The 17,536-nt window shown below is 40.0% G+C and overlaps 2 protein-coding genes across 2 annotated transcripts; both read left to right on the forward strand.

Moving 5' to 3' along the window:
* The first annotated feature begins 4,419 nt into the window (after window positions 1-4,419).
* LOC137137209 (lecithin retinol acyltransferase-like) lies at window positions 4,420-9,059 on the forward strand. The gene is made up of 2 exons (XM_067523174.1): window positions 4,420-5,150; window positions 7,665-9,059. Exons 1-2 carry the CDS (start codon window positions 4,578-4,580, stop codon window positions 7,815-7,817), a joined length of 726 nt encoding a protein of 241 aa, XP_067379275.1. The 5' UTR covers window positions 4,420-4,577; the 3' UTR covers window positions 7,818-9,059.
* A 144-nt stretch (window positions 9,060-9,203) lies between these two features.
* Window positions 9,204-17,369, forward strand: LOC137137210 (lecithin retinol acyltransferase-like). Its single transcript, XM_067523175.1, has 5 exons — window positions 9,204-12,458; window positions 12,986-13,091; window positions 14,017-14,091; window positions 14,473-14,625; window positions 16,505-17,369. Exons 1-5 carry the CDS (start codon window positions 12,244-12,246, stop codon window positions 16,658-16,660), a joined length of 705 nt encoding a protein of 234 aa, XP_067379276.1. The 5' UTR covers window positions 9,204-12,243; the 3' UTR covers window positions 16,661-17,369.
* Window positions 17,370-17,536: the final 167 nt, after the last annotated feature.

Genomic DNA, 17,536 nt, shown 5'->3' on the forward strand with positions numbered 1-17,536 from the left:
CTGCCTGTCGATCAGAGGACGTTTTATCACGACTAACTCAAGAGCCAGGGACCGATCAGGGAGGCACAGGACACAGGAATTAAGTTTTAAAGGAAAGTGGGAAAATTTGAATTAATAACAAAACTGAGCTGTAAAAGACGTCAACCAAAGATCGCTAAACTTAAAATATCCAACTGAGCTATAACACAAGTTAGAGTGACACACAAGGGCAACCATATATACTGGCCGGCCAACATTACTGTAACATTCTCCGATTTTTTTAAAATGCAAAAGTAATAACAAAACAATGTACCACATAGAGTTTTAAATAACCTATAACAATTAAACAAACCCTTTCCCCATATTTTTCCCTCCCTGCATCCATTTGGCACATGTTACAGTCAGGGCCCAGTAGAAACTATTTAAAGTTGATAAGGGCCTCAGTACAATCTTTTGATTTTGGATGGACAACTCTCCTGGACCAGCAGAACGGTAACTCATTAATTAATACAGCTTAAATCAATTTAAGTATTGACAATGCAAAATTAATCAAATGTTCATGCTAGATGGACTAACTTATGTCAAACAACTAAACCCAAAACTGAAATCAAATATTCTGCTTCCTTTTAATTATGTAATAATGGAAAGAAACTAAGCATGAGGTAAGTGAAAACATTACCAAATAAATTTAGGGTGTGGTTGAAGCTGTGGCCCTCACGTGGAGCGCTGCAGCACAACCCACAATGTCGCATGCAACTTTCTAGTTAACTTTCTAGAATGTGGAGGTGAAGTGAGGTTCCAGTTCATTCATTGTTCATTCCAGCTTATAAACCCAATCATCAAGTGTAAAATTTAATCAAGCTAATTCCCTTTTAATTTTTTGAGAATTGGTCTTTTTTTTTTGCAATAAAGTCGAACTCACCAGGAACGAAACAAAATGTAAACATTAATCAGAACATTGAGTCATGTTTTCACAGTTTACCAGAAACTGAACAAAGAGCTGAGTCTGCATTTCACATACAGCTTATAGTGTGTGTGTGTGTGTGTGTGTGTGTGTGAAACCGTTCTGTGGTTGGGAGAAGCTGAACAGCTCTGACCTCAACATTAACTTTGTCTGCGTGTCAGTTGCTCACTGCAGAGTTCACATGTCTCACGTCTGTGTACTGTACGTGAGATTGACAGATGTGTGTTGTGTTCCTCTTTTGGCTTTGAGTTTAGGTCCAGATTAGTTTTTTGTTGTTGCTCTCTTGTCTTTAATAGATTCAAGATTTCAAGATTCAAAGTGTTTATTGTCATATGCACAGACAGAAAGCATGTTTCCCTGCACAATGAAATTCTTACTTTGCCGTCCACAGTAAATGTCATACAGTAAAGTAAAAGAAAAATAGAAATAAAATAAAAAAATAAGAGCAATAAAGGCAATAAAGGTGAGGTAGTGCAGTTCTCTGTGTGTAATCCTGTAGGGTTGCGTTACTGTTCAGGTTTGCAGTTTGAGTCTCATGTTTATCTCTGTAGTTTTGTACTTATTTTGCTTCCCTTTCATTTTGCAGTGCTCTGTATTTGTATTTTGCATCTTTGAGTGTCTCTGTAGTCACGTCTCATCTCTTTTTCAGTCTCTTGGTAACTGTTTTACATCTCAATGTGGTAATTTTGCATCGCTTTATAGCTTTAGTGCATCTTTGTTTTCAATTTGTGTCTCTGCATCTCTGTTTAGTCATTTTGCATCCCATTGTAGGTTTTTTGTTCTTGTTGTTTCTTTGTTGTCAGTAATTTTGTGTCCATTTATGATTGTTTGGTATCTCCTCACATTCTTATTACATGTTTGTAGCCTTGTGTCTCTGAGTCTATTTGAAGTCATTTTGCATCCCTTTATGGCCATTTTGTGTCTCTATTAGTTTTTTTTGTAGATATTTTGGGTTCTTTTGTAGTTTTGTGTAGTCACTGTCTGTTGTTGTTTTGCATGTCCTTGTAGAAATAGCAGTGGCTATTTTGTTCCTCTGAGTCACAATTACATCATTTTGCATCCCCTTGTGATTGTTTTGCAACTCATTATAGGCATTTTTGCATTCATGTGCTCATGTTTATGTCTCCGTCTTCATTATTTTCTAGGGTTGCTATGTGTCTCTTTTGTCAAACAGTCAGGCTGTTTACACGCACTGCAGAAACCTGGTTCCTGGTGTAGGTTGTAACAGTAAGTCAGAGCAGCTTGACACAGTTTTTGTTGGTGTATTCTTCTGCATGTCAGGCACATTGGATTTATTATAGATTTGATTGAACCTTATTGTACAGATACAGAGCAAATAAAATAAACACAAGCTTACACAAGCTTTGCTTTCCCAAATAACCTGCCTCATGATTGTTCATCAAACCACACATGCTTTTCTGGTGTCTAGTCAGTGCTTTAGTCAGTCTCTTCCTAGTGAATCTGTTTCTTGTGATTTTGTGTCAGAGCATTAAAGCTATGAAAATATGATCCCTTCTTCATCTATTACTCGTTGGTGGTGATCAGTCTCCAGCTTTTAATTTAATTTATTTGACCCAGGCAGAGGGAGGATGCCAGTTCACTCTTATCTACAACAGATAACAATAAAATCAAGGATTTATGTCCATCGATAAAGAACTTCAGTTGCACAACTATCATTTTATGATTTATTCTTTTTCCCCCCTCTCTGTCATGGCCAAAAATATCGGCACCCTTGCAGTTCTGTTAGAAAATGCAAACCCTTCTCTCAGACAATGTTTTGGTATTCACGTACGTATTGTTGTTATTCTTTGCACTGTGCCAACACAAAAAAAACACAAGAAAAGTCAAACATTAGAAATTCACACAGAACTCAAAAATGGACTGGACAAAATTATTGCGACCTTGTCAGAATTGTAAGAAGAAAAATGCTTTTTAAGCATGTGGTGCTTCTGTAGTTTGAATTTAGACAAACTTGTGGCAAGTAACAGGTTTGGGCATTGCAGTAATCACACTTGCAACCAGGTAAAATGGAGAAAAGTTGACTCAACCTTTGTGTTGTGTGAGAAAGGAAGGAAGTGTAAAGAGGTGACTGTGGATTTGAGAGAAGAAATTATGGGAAAGCATGGACAATCTCAAGGCTACAAGTCCATCTCCAGCGATCTAAATGTCCCTTGGCACTACAGCTCACCTTCCTGGACATGGAGAGAAGAGCAAAATTAATGGGAAATTACATCGAAATATTGTTTTAATGGTGGATAAAGAACCTCAATTAACTTCCAAACAAATTCAAGCTGATCTGCAGACATAGGGTAAAACAGTGTCAGCTCGCACTATCCGTCACCATCTGAAGGAAAAGGGACACTATGGTAGGAGACCCAGGAGGACACCACTGCTGACACAAAGGAATAAAAAAGCAAAACTGGAGTTTGCCAAAAGTTATGTAATAAAAACCACAATCCTTCTGGGACAACATACTTTGAAAAGTTGAGACAAAAGTAGATCTTTTTGGTAAAGGACATCATGGCACCTTTTACAGAAAAGAGATGAGGCCTTCAAAGAAAAGAACACAGTTCCTACAGTCAAACATGGTGGAGGTTCAAAGATGTTTTGGGGTTTGCTTTGCTGCTTCTGGCACTGGATGCCTTGACTGTGTGAATGGTATCATGAAATCTGATAATTACCAAAGAATTTTGGGGCACAACATAGTGGCCAGTGTCAGAAAGCTGCGTCTCCAGCAGGACGACAACGCGAAACACACTTCAGAAAGCGCTCAGAGCTGGAGAGTTCTGAAAAGGTCAGCAATGAGTCCAGATCTGATTCCCATCGAGCACCTATGGAGAGATCTCAAAACAGCAGTTGGGAGAAGGCGTCCTTCAAATCTGAATGACCTGGAGCAGTTTGCAACGGAGAAGTGGTCCAAAATTCCACTCATTCATGGTTACAGGAGGCCATTGATTTCAGTTCAGTGTTGTTCCAGTGCAAACAATAAGCTGATATTTATGAGTGTACATCGCATTTCCATTAAAAGCATCCACGTTAGCAGAGGTCTCTTGTGAACAGATGTCCAATTGATCCACCTGATGTGATGGCTACTCAGCTATCAGTTGAACTTTAGAGTTATGTGATGACTTTTGTTGGTTTAGACTTTGTCCATCTGTACACTGTTCAAGAACTAATGAGGACACAAACCATAACATCTGCAGGCTCATGTTTCTCTTTTTATTGTTTATTTTTTTTTTTAATGTTCGACAAACATCTGCAGACTGTGCTGCAATCAGTCAAACCCCAGTGTGCTCTCTTTGTCTGGGTTATGATTAGAAGGTTTTACGATTTGTGGAAACTGTTAATGAGGCCATTCAGTCAAGCTTACAGCTTTATAGTATTTCTATAAATTAGTTGTTTCTGTGCTTTCATATAAAGCTGCAGTCCATCCAAAAACGTCAGTGATGGATGGACGGTGAGAAACAACTCTGGGAAGATTAGTCTCCCTCCGTAGCCACACCTCACAGAGTCCTCCTCCTCCTCCGTCTCCAAATGGGCCTGGAGGAGGAAAAATCTTCACAGAGGAGAGAGGGAGGACAGTGCGAGGATACGGAGCCCCTTCTCTCTGCTGTGTTCTCTTACTGCTGCAGTCATGTTGGACACGCTCACCTTCCTCCTGGAGAAACTCTTCCTCCTCGCCCACATAAAGCTGTCCAGCCTGCTGCCTCCTCAGGGCAGAGAGCGCGGGGACGCGACGCTCACCAGGCGATGTGACCGTGATGAAACTCCGCCGCAACCCGCTGGAGCTCCGCAGAAGTTCCAGCGGGGCGATCTGCTGGAGGTACCGCGGACTCTCTTCACTCACTTCGGCATTTTCCTGGGCGACGACCGGGTGGCGCACCTCATTCCGGACATCCTGCCGGTGCTGACCACCGACAGCCGGCAAATCCAGCAGATGGTGACCAATACGCGGCTGCTGCTCGGTGTACTTTCCAAGCGCGCCAGCATCCGGGTGGACTCAGTGGAGGACTTCGCGTACGGAGCTGGGATCCTGCCCAACGCCATGGATGGGGCAGTGCGCCGGAGCCCGCTGTCCGCGGAGGAGGTGGCCGTGCGGGCGGAGCGGCTGGTCGGCTCAGTGTCCTACAGTTTGCTGTGGAACAACTGTGAGCACTTCGTCACCTACTGCCGTTACGGCACTGCGCAGAGCCTGCAGACCGAGAAGGTGAGAAACGGGACCCGGTGGCGTTTTTTACGCGTGAGACTGCAGGAGACCGCTTCAACATTTTCACATGAGCTCCAGTTAACACAGTTCTGCTGCAAAGCGCAGGTGGTGATTTTCAAAGCAAATCTTATGTAAAAATATATATACACAACATATTGTATTTGAAAGCATCTTTATAAAGCGTTTATTATTAAATTAATAAACACTCAGGCCGAGTTTCTTTCGAAATTTCCTGCAACTTGCCAGTGTTTACCAGTTTTGCGCATCTACATATTTCTATGTACAAGTTTGATTTCTTTATTTCTAACTGCAGTTCTTTTATGCACTAACCCGGTTTAAACAAAGGACGTGCTCCTGCAGGAATCCCCCCTTCGTGCTGGACTTTGCAGCCTCGTAAAATGCAGAAAGATTCCACTAAACAAGTTGCTGCAAGTTGGGGTTTGGACAGTTCACCCATTTTTTTTTTTCTTTTGTTTTTCCAAATTGCTGAATGTGGTTTTAGGCTATTTCTGCAACACGTGAATGTGTAAAATGTCCCACAGACTATGAAAAACCCTTTAAAATAGAACATCATAGATGTGCTTTAATCAATGTGGTATTTTACTCCAGTTTAAAAAATTTTACTTCACTACATTAGTTCTTTGCATTGCTGATCAGTCAGTTTCATGATACCTGAAGTACAGTTCATTTCTCTAGTTTAACAAAAGTAGGATTTTACATGCAGGACCTTTACATACAGTTGTTACATGGTTGTGTCAGCACGTTTACTTCAGTAAAATATTTCTCTGGGTATTTGTCTCGGCCTCAGGTAAAAATATACCAAAACACGAGTGTGTGAGTGTGACTGTTCTTAAACTAGAGGAAAATCTGGGTCACTCCTTGGAAAAGTGCAGAGAACAAGAGTTGCATTCAGACCAGAGCTGCCAGGCCAGAAACCAAAGAGCAGCGAGAGTCAGTGCAGACTGGTGATGATAAGGAGAAGGATGAAGGACGGCAGTGGAGGCTCCTGCACTCTGAGCCCCAGATTGTGCCCCTTGGGCATTAGCAGAGGTAACGCTAGGAATTCTACAAAAGATGATGAACATTGACGCTTGAAAGCCAGAGAGCCTATTAAAATCCCATTAGTGCTTCTCAGAAGTCATTTTCTAACCATCTGCATTGTAAAATTATCGGATTTAAACAATGCCCCAAGTTGAAATGGGCCACCATCATTGTTTTGAATCAGAAAAACAGTCTCAACTTGGTGGAATGTACTCAGGTATTCATCGGTTCGGCTTGGTACACACATTTTTGAGGAACAATTACAATTTGAGACTTTTCTCTGTGGGGTTTGTTTGTTGTGCTCCAAGTCAGATTCACCAAACTCTCTTACCTGCACCAAAAATCACTGATGAAAACCAATTGTTCGCTGTATCGCAAAACTACTGTATTAGACATGCTTAATTTTTAATAGGTGTTCCTAATAAACTGGCAACTCCGTGCATTGTATACACTACAATAAATTAGGCTGCAAAAGTCAATTGTGGAAATATCTGCAACTTTGCAGCAACTGTGTATTTATAGTGTAGAAATTTTAAAATTAAAATTGTTAAAATCATGACACTATTTACTATATCTGATCAAATCTGATGATGCGAAAGTAAATAACAGGTCTTAAGACAAGGTATTTTTTAAAGTGGGGGGTAGCGTTAGTGTTAGGTGCCGGGGGCGGGTGGGTGGGGGGTGCGTTTGTCCATTCAGACCCTGAGCTACAACCTCAGGCAGCAGGGAGAGTTTTTTTCCCCCTGATCCAGTTTCACTTCCTGTAATTGCTAAGCTAAACATCTGACCTGCCTCAGAGTCTGCTGCTTCTTACAGGTTTGTTAAATGGGGGCTGGGGGCCATCAGGAGCTTTACTGGGAGCCTCACATGGGAATCATTTTCTTTGAGCACAAGTTGGCTCAGGGTTGGAGACATTACCAAATCAGTTTAGACTTGTTTTTATCTTGCATATGCATTTGTGTTGACTTAATAGTTTAATCTATAAAATATATGCAAATACTATTAAAAAAATACACAAAGAAGAGCAGCAAATTCTCAAATTGAAACCGGAAGGTCATTATTGGGTTTTTGCTTGAAAATGTCTTCATATTAACATGTATTACTTTTAAGAAGTTTGACTTATTTTTCTGCCTCATTTCCTCAGTTTGAGCCTTCCAGCTGTTGTTATCATGACAGAGATGCTGCTACTGCTGTTTCATAATTCAGAATTTCAAAATATCACTTTGTCAGAATAAAATGTCATATTTGTCTTTAACCTTTCATCCTGCCTGATTATCAAGTGTGAAAAACATTTCCATTTACCACTCTCATTTGCTTTTCCATTAATTAATTTCTACATTTTCAAATAAAAACAAAAACTGGATGCTATTGTCTTGCGTCCTGGAGAAAAGGTGGTTTTTGTTTGCTGTGTCATGCTCACATCAAACATGCTGTTACTGGTCTGTTAATGTTCTTTTCCCTCTTTTCTTGCAGTTCTGTGAGTGGCTAAAGTCACTGATCCGGGACAAGCGTAACGTCCTTCTGACAGCACTGCTGGGGCTCCTGTCCATGGTGTATTTGGGAATATCCTCCAGCACAGTCCTTCCCACCCTCCTGATCCCCTTCACCCTGTGGATGGCCAGCTAGAGGCTTTAGGACCACATCCACCATCACCTCTGATTCAATAGAACCAATCCGCCGTGTTGGAAGACTGATCTAGAGGACATACTCATCATGCAAGCTAATAATAACACAATAATGATCAAGTCTATATCAATTTGTAGCTTCCTACTGCTGCACTTGCACTCATTCATTTTGTTCTTCCTGTTTGTTTAAAACAAAGGGGAAGATAAAATAGGTGGTTAGCATTAGCACTGAACTGATAGCTAAAAGAAAATTTTAATTGCAACAACAGAGAACTTGTTGTTTTCCACCTGTGGCATTGAACTGACCAAAAATTATTTATAAATTACTGCAGATTTTGTACTGGCAAAATTACTTTTGTTAACTTATCTTTTTTTTTTTATTTTTTTTTTTGGTCAGTCTTCCAGCATGGTACGGTGTCACTAGTTACCATTTCCCCAAATTTGTATGACACTTCTTCAGAAAACCACAGAGTTAAAGTGAACAGCATGTATTTGCGTCATCTTACAGATGATATAACTACAATTAATATTTTTATTACTAATTGAACACATAATAATTTTAAAGAAGAAACTGTTAAATATTTTTAAATGCATGACAGCTAGATTTGGCCCTGATTGTCCTGCCAGTCCATTCAGTCAGGTCAGTTTGTATGATTTTAAAAATGGAAACTTCCATGAATCAGGTTGAGATCATTTGAGTTAGATGCAATGATGAAGTCAACCAACTGAGCACCATGAACTGTGGACCCTTCTACATCTTCATCCAGTTGAATTCAACCTGTTAAGGCTCAGTCAGGTGTTACATTTCAACTGTTTTCAATCAAACATGAAATGTTGATTGTACCATATACATGGAATAACACTTAATAACCCCCAAAATGATTCGGTTTGCTGCAAAGGCATTCGAGAGTTCATTTGGAGGAAAATTAACACTATTTTTGTACAACTCTGTTGAAGTTTTATGTCGTCTTACACATTTTCACTATGAAACTCTGTGGCAGCCAAATTCACATGCCAACAATAACAAGACAAAGTTTCCTTCCATTCACAAAAACCCTTAACGGTGTAGAGCAGATTGTGCTCATTTCAGCCCCTGAAGCTCTTGTGTAAATATCTACAGATGTCCTTTGCAAGCTGATTGTTTTCTAACAGTCATAAACTTTTGTACAGATTTTATTTTTTATGATAGTGTAGCAATTTATATGGAGTTTTTCTAATGTAAATAAAGTGGAACGAGAGTGGACTTCTTTGTTACTGAGTCGTTACCAGTTATTTGTTGGGTAAAGATGTGTTGGTGCATTTATTAAATGTCTGTTTGAATTCAGTGATAGCTCATAAGCTGATCCTTCTGTTTTTGTTTGGCTCACTTTAGTTGATTTGCAGATCTGGTATCAGTTCATTTTAGGTTTTCAGGTCATATGCACAAAAACAGAGCTTGGTATCTGTTGCCCTCTACTGACAACCTGTGGGAGGTGCAATAACATAAGTGGCTGCTTGGCATTTATCTGTTTTTGATGAATGTAGGAAGAATTCCACTTATTAGTCTTTTCTTCCTGACTTTGACTTGGTCTGAGTTGGAGGTGCTGAGGTTTTAAAGCAGCCACATGCTGAAGAAAGTATGTAATTGGTATTTCAGTTTGATTGCTCTACGTGAATGTTGAAAGTTGAAATGTCAGACACACATATCTTACTCCACACTAAAGGTACAACATTAGACACCATTTCACTTCCTTAGCCTTACAAAATGATAGACTTAAAGCAAATTGTACTGTAGGGAAATAGCATTTCTTTGAATTAGTAGGGCACCTTCTCCAACAAGCTCATACAGCCCACTTTTGTTTCATGGGAATTGTAAATGTGACTGGAAACCAGTGTCAAGAGATCAGACCACTCTATTTTAAATGTGCCAAACCATTAGAACCACCTCCTATAATGCACTCCAGTGATCTCAATAATAAACAGAGTAGAATTAGCACCTTTTTGACAATTTCAACCTAAAAACTAAGAAAAGTAGAATTTATAGCACGGCTGCTCTATTGGATCACATTATGTTGCATAGGCGGGCACTTAATTTAATTCAACTTTATTTATATAGGCAACATTGGAGAGGAAAAACTCCCTTTAACGGAAGAAACCTCCAGCAGAACCAGGCTCAGGGTGGGCAGCTATTTGCCTTTATTAGTTAGAAAGAGAAAAGAAAAGAGCAACAACAAAACATCGGGCAGGTTGGTAGGACCAGTAGCTGCACACTGGAAAACACACAGCTCCAAAGCCGGGGACACCTGCAGAAAGGGGCAGAGAGAGGGGGACAGAGAAGGACAAAGACAACTACAGGAGAAAACACACAGAGTTAATGACATACAGTGGTGACAATTTCAGGGTGAGAGAAGAGAGGGACAAGAGGAAAAAAAGAGTGGTGGGTCCCCCAGGAGTCTTTAACTGTAACTAACTATAAGCTTTATCAAAGAGGAAGGTTTTGAGCCTAGACTTAAAAGTAGAGAGGGTGTCTGCTTCCCTAATCTGTACTGGGAGCTGTTTCCACAGGAGAGGAGCTTGATAGCTTAAGGCTCTACCTCCCATTCTACCTTTGGAAATTCTGGGAACCACAATGTAAGAAGCAGGGTTTCTATTCTAGATTTAATGGGAAGCCAATGGAGAGAAGCTAGTGAAGGTAAAGTATGATCTCGCTCTAGTTCCAGTCAGCACTCTTGCTGCAGCATTTTGGATTAATTGCAGGCTCTTTAGGGAGTTACTGGGGCATCCTGAAGGTAGGGAATTACAGTAATCCAACCTAGAATTAAAGTCAAGACTAGGCATCATTTTGAGACAGGATGCTCGTAATTTTGGCAATGTTCCGTAGGTGGAAGAAGAAAGAAAGAAATAACTCCAAGGTTCCTTGCAGTAGTACTGGAGGCCAGACTTATGCCATCTAGAGTAACGATATTGCTGGACATCATATTTCTGAGATTTTTGGGCCCAAATACTATGACTTCAGTTTTCTCATGTCATGAAGTCATTGCTGCTCAGAGTTAAGGGAAAACTAGGCTCAACAGAACTATGGCTCTTAGTCAGCCTGGCTACAGTGCTGAACAGAAACCGGGGGTTGTTCTTTTTTTCTTCTATTAATGATGAATAATATGCTGTTCTGGCATCACAGAGAGCTTTTTATTACATGTTTGTTTTTTCAAGCTAAATGAGATTCTTCTAAATTTCTGTAACACCACTTCCTTCCTAATTTTCGTGTTGCGTGTTTGGGAACTATACCATGGAGATCGCCTCTTCTGGTTTACTGTATATGCTAGAGTGGTATTTTCCCCTAACTGCTGTATATTCCGTTATTGTAAATTCAAATGTTATTAGAAAATGGTCAAAGAGAAGAAAGTCGTGAGGAAATATTGTTAAATTATCGGTTTCAATGCCATATGTAAGAACAAGGTCTAAGGTGGGACTAAAACAGTGAGTGGGTTCATTTACAGTTTGGGAAAAACCAATTGAATCTAATAATGAATTAAAGTGTTGAGGCTGTCAGCATCTACATGGATGTTAAAGTCACCCACTATAATGACTTTATCTGTACTAAGCACTAAATCAGATAGAAAATCAGAAAATTCGATCAAAAACTCTGAATAAGGGACTGGAGGACGGTACACGATAACAAATAATAGTGGTTTTTGAGTTTTCCAGTTTGGGTGTGAAAGGCTAAAAGTAAGGCTCTAAAATGAGTTATAACTATGTTTTGATCCACCGTCATACCAATAATTTGGCAGCAGATGTTGCCAAATTTAACAGCTACAAAACACCAACCACCAACTTTGCTGCAGTAGCACATACATGCACACAAGATGCGGCTGCTTGTGTGCATGTTCGTGCTACAGTAACAAAATCAGAACACAAGTGCTCTGCTGGGCACATTTCAGATGGTTTCAAATAGGCTAAACCAGGACCTGTGTTTAATCAGACTGTAGAAACTAGAAACTGGAACATGAATCCAGTCTCACTTGCTGTGTGAACTCAGAAATAACACAGAAAAGCTGCTGTTGGGAAACAACTGCCGCGGCCAAAATACTGAGTTGAGAAACAGTATGAGTATGAGGTTGCTTAATAAAATAATCCTGATGCAGCCTCATGCAACTTTTCTATTGTTCCGAGGTTTATTGTGTGGAAACGAGTCATACGTGCATGAAAGTGCAGCGCTGGTCATTCTTCAGAGTTTGTGCTTTTCATTTTTCACAAAAAATTCGTGTGAGAAAATCTTCCTATGATGCTTGTGTGACCTCAGAATAATGAATTGACTGATACTAGCACTTGTTTTCTTCCTCCGACAGCCTCAGTGGCACTTTCTAATCCGTTCTCAGCCCCTTCCCACCAAGAGAATAAAACCACCTTTGAGCTGACAGACACACTTTTCCCTTCTGGCTTCTCGCACCATGTTTCCTCTGCACCTGCTAGCTCTGCTCTTCATCTCCACGCCAACACTTGACCTGGAGGAGAAAAAGAAGAAGAGAGAGGAAGAAGAGGAGGCGGACGGACACATAGGAGAAGGGACAGAGAGTAAATATGATCGGATACTCAGGAGGGGAGACCTGTTGGAGGTGCCCCGGACCCTGTTCACACACTTTGGGATTTATCTGGGGGGAGGCCGGTGAGTCAGACAGACTGTGGAACAGGAAAGAAACAATCTGATTGGTTGAGTGTCTTTTAATGAGGCAGATGAAGACAGATGAAGTGATGCTTTTCTGCTTTTTCCTTTCTTTTATGATCTCGAGTTTTTTTTTTATCTTGTCTTATTAATAACTCTTTTCTTCCTTCCCCGACTCTCAAACTTTGTTTTCCTTTCTTTCATCCCTTTTCCATCTCCCTGTGCATTTATTTCCTCATATGTGCTTTTCTTTCCTTTCTTCTTCCCTGTACTTTCCTATTGTTTATTTCTTCCCTTCCTGTCTCCTACTTTGTCTTTTGATTTATGTTTATTCCTTTTCTTTCCTCTACTCCTACATTGTTTGCTTTCTTCTCTCTGATGTCCTTTTCATTCATTTCATCCTTTTTTGTCTTTTTTCCTTATGCCATTTCATTTATTGCGCTACTTTTCGTTCCAATACCCACCTTCTTCTGTTTATTTTTTCCTTTCCTTCCCTTTCCTCCTGTGTCCTTTCCTGTTCGTCTTTGCAGTGTAGCTCATTTCATCCCAGACATCATGCCGGTTGTCTCCAGTGACCCGTGTCAACTCAAGAAGATGGTCACTAACAGCAGGCTTTTACTGGGAGTACTGGCAAAGGTACCAAAGCACCTATTCAACCCTGTACACTGACACCCACCACAAAATTAGCTTTTCAAATCCACTGTCACAGTAAACAGGAAGGAAATGTGTCGTTACCAAGCTTAACTGCAAGCTACAACTTTGTTATATCAAGTCACAAAAACCATAGGCTTAAAAAAGACTTGGTCAGGGTTGGAGAAAAGGTTTAGGTTTGGTCTACCTTCGTTTTCAGTCCTTTTACGTTGTGTCAGTGATCGCTGCTCAAAGCTTTCGATGTACATTGAAAACCCCAAAGCTTCAGTATTTGACACATCTAAAGCAATGACAAACTATATGAAATGAAAAAAAACTCAACTCTAGTGCGAGATGTTTTGCGCTGTATCGATGATCGTAACACGTGGTTAATATAGTAAGGAACCACAAGTTTGCCATTGTCACCGTTTGTAGCCTTTTATTTTTATGTAATTTATCTTGTAACTTAACCTCACTCTGACGTTTTTTTATTTAAATTTGACTGATGTTTTTTTTCCCCTAACCATAATGCAATATTTGTGTGTACATAAAGTAGTTCTTGTGGTGTCAAATGGTGGCGCTCCATGTGCATCCATCCAATAGTGATGCCAAAGAGTACCTGTGGTGTCAATATGATATGCAATTTGACGCCTTAGGAAGTGTTTTTTTTTTTTATCTGAGGCTGAGAACATGTTGAAATATCTGGTATGTAATATGTCTCCCCATGTGCTATGTCATCAAATGTGCCCCCAAAAAGGACTGTGTCGAGTTGTTGAGATGTTTAAATAAAAGTACCAACACTGACTGTTTCAAAGCCCCTAGTTGTTGCTTTCAGAGGAGCAATACATGCTGGTGAAAAGTAATGAAGATTGTCACTGATTTAAAAGGTAAATACGTGTAAATCTGGTCTCATCATGTGTTTTCTCCTCAGTGCGGGAGTGTGAGGGTGGATTCAGTGGAGGACTTTGCCTACGGATCAGAGATACTCATCAACACCATGGACAAGGCGAGTGTGATTTTGGAAATGACATTTGTGTTGACTTTCAAGTATGTGACTGTAAATTCAGGGAAAAAAGACAGAGATAGCACGTTAATATCAGAGCAACCTTCTTCTCATTGACCTAATGGGACTAAACATTGTATCGAACAAGCTGCTGTTGTTTCTGACATTTCAATCCATTTTTATCCACTAAACAAAGATTTTTTTCCCCCTTCTCAGTGAATGTTAATCCAGCCAGCGACTTTATCTGACAAGATTAGAGATGTGGCAATAGTAGCAATAGCTGCAGGTTCAAAGTTTTGGCAGTGGCAGCAGTTGTAGTAACAGTAGTACCAACAGCCTAATGTCTGGATTTTTAAAAATGTACCAGTTCTGTCCTGTGTCCAGGTGTGCAGCCGTCCAGCGCTGCAAGACGAGGAGGTGGCCAGGAGGGCTGAGAAGCTGCAGGGCCACGTACCCTACAGCCTGCTGTGGTACAACTGTGAGCACTTTGTCATGTACTGTCGATACGGCACCGTCGTGAGCTTCCAGACGTTTCAGGTGATGCCCAGTTGCAGACAGTAAACCAAACTGAAATGGCACTGAATACTTTAAATTAGGAAGTATTATCTGTATGTTTTGCCCGAATCTGCTGTTTAGGTGCGTGCAGACATTTGTAAAATATGTTTGGGAAAAACTTTGAAAATAAAAACTCACTAAAAGGTGAGGCACAGCTGATAAACTAGTTTCTTCCATTGTGGACTTTCTGGCTCTCTGTCAGTGTTTCCATAACTGACCAAATATGGCTAAATGAAACCTCACCCAGAGCCATTAGCGCCATTTTTATCTATATTGGTTTTATATTTTAGAAATCTACTAGCCTCTTCCATGTGCTCGGCATCATTAAACATACAGACAACTATCATAGGATCAATTTTATAATGACGAAAAGTTTTAACCCTGATCATTCTTCAGCAAACATCGTATTTCTATGACCTCAAGTCACTCTGGATCTTAAATTATGTGAATGAGCAAAGGAAGCATCTAGAACAAACAGCAGTAACTAACAATGAAGACTATATACACAGTAGTTCTTTTTTCTTGTTGTCCTGGGGTCAACAATTCCTGCGGTCTACAAACGCATAGCACTAACACAATCTGATCTTCAGCTGCTGCAGATTAATTATGCTAGTTACAGAGCAGACCAGCCCTCCTCTGTAATTGGATTAAGCTTTACTGTTGCAGCAACACACAGTCAATGAAAGCTCCATTGTTTCTGTGGTGCTGTTTTTAGCTGCCAGAGGTCAACTTACTGGAGCTCTGATTAAAAGTGTGACCGAGTCTAGTTGTGAAAAAATGTAGAGTAAAAAATAAGTGGATGTAAAGTGGAAAGATGGTGGACAGAGGTAAGACAAGAAAGGAAAGTACAGTGACATTTGAGCAGTGGTGGAAGAAGATCATTTGCTTACTGTAAGTAAAAGTATCACTACCACATTGTAGAAGAACACTGTTGCCCATAAAGTGGAAATCAGTTTGTTTTCAGACACATTCCTCTTTTTTGCAAAGATTAATTTTGGTTTAATTTTCACTGTGATATGTTTGGAAGAGACTGATAAATAAAGTTTGGGAACATATCCATTTTATCTAACCAGACTGAATTACATTGTCACAATAATATCATGAGAAGAGGCCAAAAATATATTATTTCAACTTTATGGGCCACAGTGTATTTATTTCCAATAAAAGCCCTGCATTTAAAATGTACTTTTTAAAATGTATATAACATTTTATAAGTATTAATGCACGAATGTGTAAACACAATCTTAATGCTGCAGCTGATAATGGTGGACTCTCTATTCTTTACCCATAATTTATTATATGTTACTATAATTTATCAATCAATCTATCAATCAATACTTTAGTCATATAGCACCTTTCACTCCGATTCATGCAGTTCGAAAGATGAACCAAACAAAAACAATTCAATATAAAGACAGTCAAAACAGTGATAATAATTCCGCCCTCTGCACAGTAACTGTCAGATTATAAATTAATATGTATGAAGAATAACCCACGACCTTATTTGACTTCTACGTCTCCACTGCTGAAGCTTATGATGGTAGTTCTGTGAGAGAAACAGCCTCCTATGTAGAATAAACGGCGTAGTCCCTCCATCTAGTGGTTATTCATGGTTCTGACTTTAAACTGCACCAGTGGTAAACATGCAGTACACAGAGAAAACCTTGTTTTTATAGTTTGTCAAGTTTGTAGAGTTTGTCAACATCCAGTATTTGGGTTCAGTATGTTTCTGACGGACTAACAGAATGAATGTATTAAAACACAAAAGCTATGATCAGACGTCACAGTCAGACCACGCATGGCTGTACAGATATATTGGCAGATCATGATACATCCTAATTCTCCTTCTCCTCTTCCTCAGTTCTGTAAAACAGTGAGGAAGCTGGTGCTGAGTCGGCGTGTTGCCAAGGTGACGGCGTTGCTGGGGGCTTGTCTGCTCCTCTACCTCGGAGCTGTGTCCAGCTGCACCGCCCTGGTGGCTGTTCTGCTGCCGTTTCTCATCTGGATGGCCTCATAAGACCCACATAACCCAAGATCCGAACAGACTGGAAGCGTGAATGAACTGTTTTATTGCATATTGTAGAGGCAGGTCCAACAATTATCCACTCCAGAGCTCGTTGTATGAAAAACACTAAAAAATGTATTCATGCATTTTTTTTTTTTTATTCCACGTTGCACAGTTGAGCTCATAACAAAGGATTTCCACAGAAAACGTTGCGATGACAAGCTATAAATTCCACGGAACACGTTCCACAGCTACACGCTCAGCTCTCCACTATTACCCTGTAGTACCAGTAGCTATGAGCCAACCATCGTTTCCCTGACGACTGACTAGGCAAACATCAAAGGCAAATACTTCAAAGGCAGTTATGTGACGTCATTGACGACATCATCGGTGGGCTTACACATATACTTATTAATTTACCAGCCCTCCAAGACACGGCGACCACGGGAAAAACAAAGCAGAACAAACACAGGGAGAACTCCCGTTGGCTCATACACTTATAATAATCTATCCATTCGTTATTTTTGGATGCTTTACCAGCCGACACAGAGAGACATACACAGTCTCTTCGCCTCATAATAATTATTACTATTTTCCTTTTATTTTTTAATTGTGTTTAATCATGTAATGTATTACCTTTTAATTTAATTTGATGTAACCATAATTAGTGTGAATGGTTTTCAATTCATTGCATTTACTGTATTAAAAAAAGGAATTAATACATTTTATATTTTATTTACCGTTTATTGCTATTATGATCGAGTTCCCTTCAGTTTAATTTAATTGCACTTTTTCGTGCCGTTAATCCCCTGCGAAGACCTCAATGACGTGTTGTCCCGCCTTTCGCACACCACGCTAACGTTCCGATGAGCTCCCAGAGCGCGTGAA

This window comes from Channa argus, chromosome 12 (genome assembly GCF_033026475.1).
Source record: "Channa argus isolate prfri chromosome 12, Channa argus male v1.0, whole genome shotgun sequence".
NCBI classification, from domain to species: domain Eukaryota; kingdom Metazoa; phylum Chordata; class Actinopteri; order Anabantiformes; family Channidae; genus Channa; species Channa argus.

Excerpts from the sequence above, each read along its gene's own strand:
- LOC137137209 (XM_067523174.1), top strand. The coding sequence starts at position 4,578 with ATGTTGGACACGCTCACCTTCCTCCTGGAGAAACTCTTCCTCCTCGCC. Across the intron at positions 5,151-7,664 it reads AGAGCCTGCAGACCGAGAAG|TTCTGTGAGTGGCTAAAGTC; the intron begins GTGAGAAACGGG and ends CTTTTCTTGCAG.
- LOC137137210 (XM_067523175.1), top strand. The coding sequence starts at position 12,244 with ATGTTTCCTCTGCACCTGCTAGCTCTGCTCTTCATCTCCACGCCAACA. Across the intron at positions 13,092-14,016 it reads TACTGGGAGTACTGGCAAAG|TGCGGGAGTGTGAGGGTGGA; the intron begins GTACCAAAGCAC and ends TTTTCTCCTCAG. Across the intron at positions 14,092-14,472 it reads TCATCAACACCATGGACAAG|GTGTGCAGCCGTCCAGCGCT; the intron begins GCGAGTGTGATT and ends TCCTGTGTCCAG.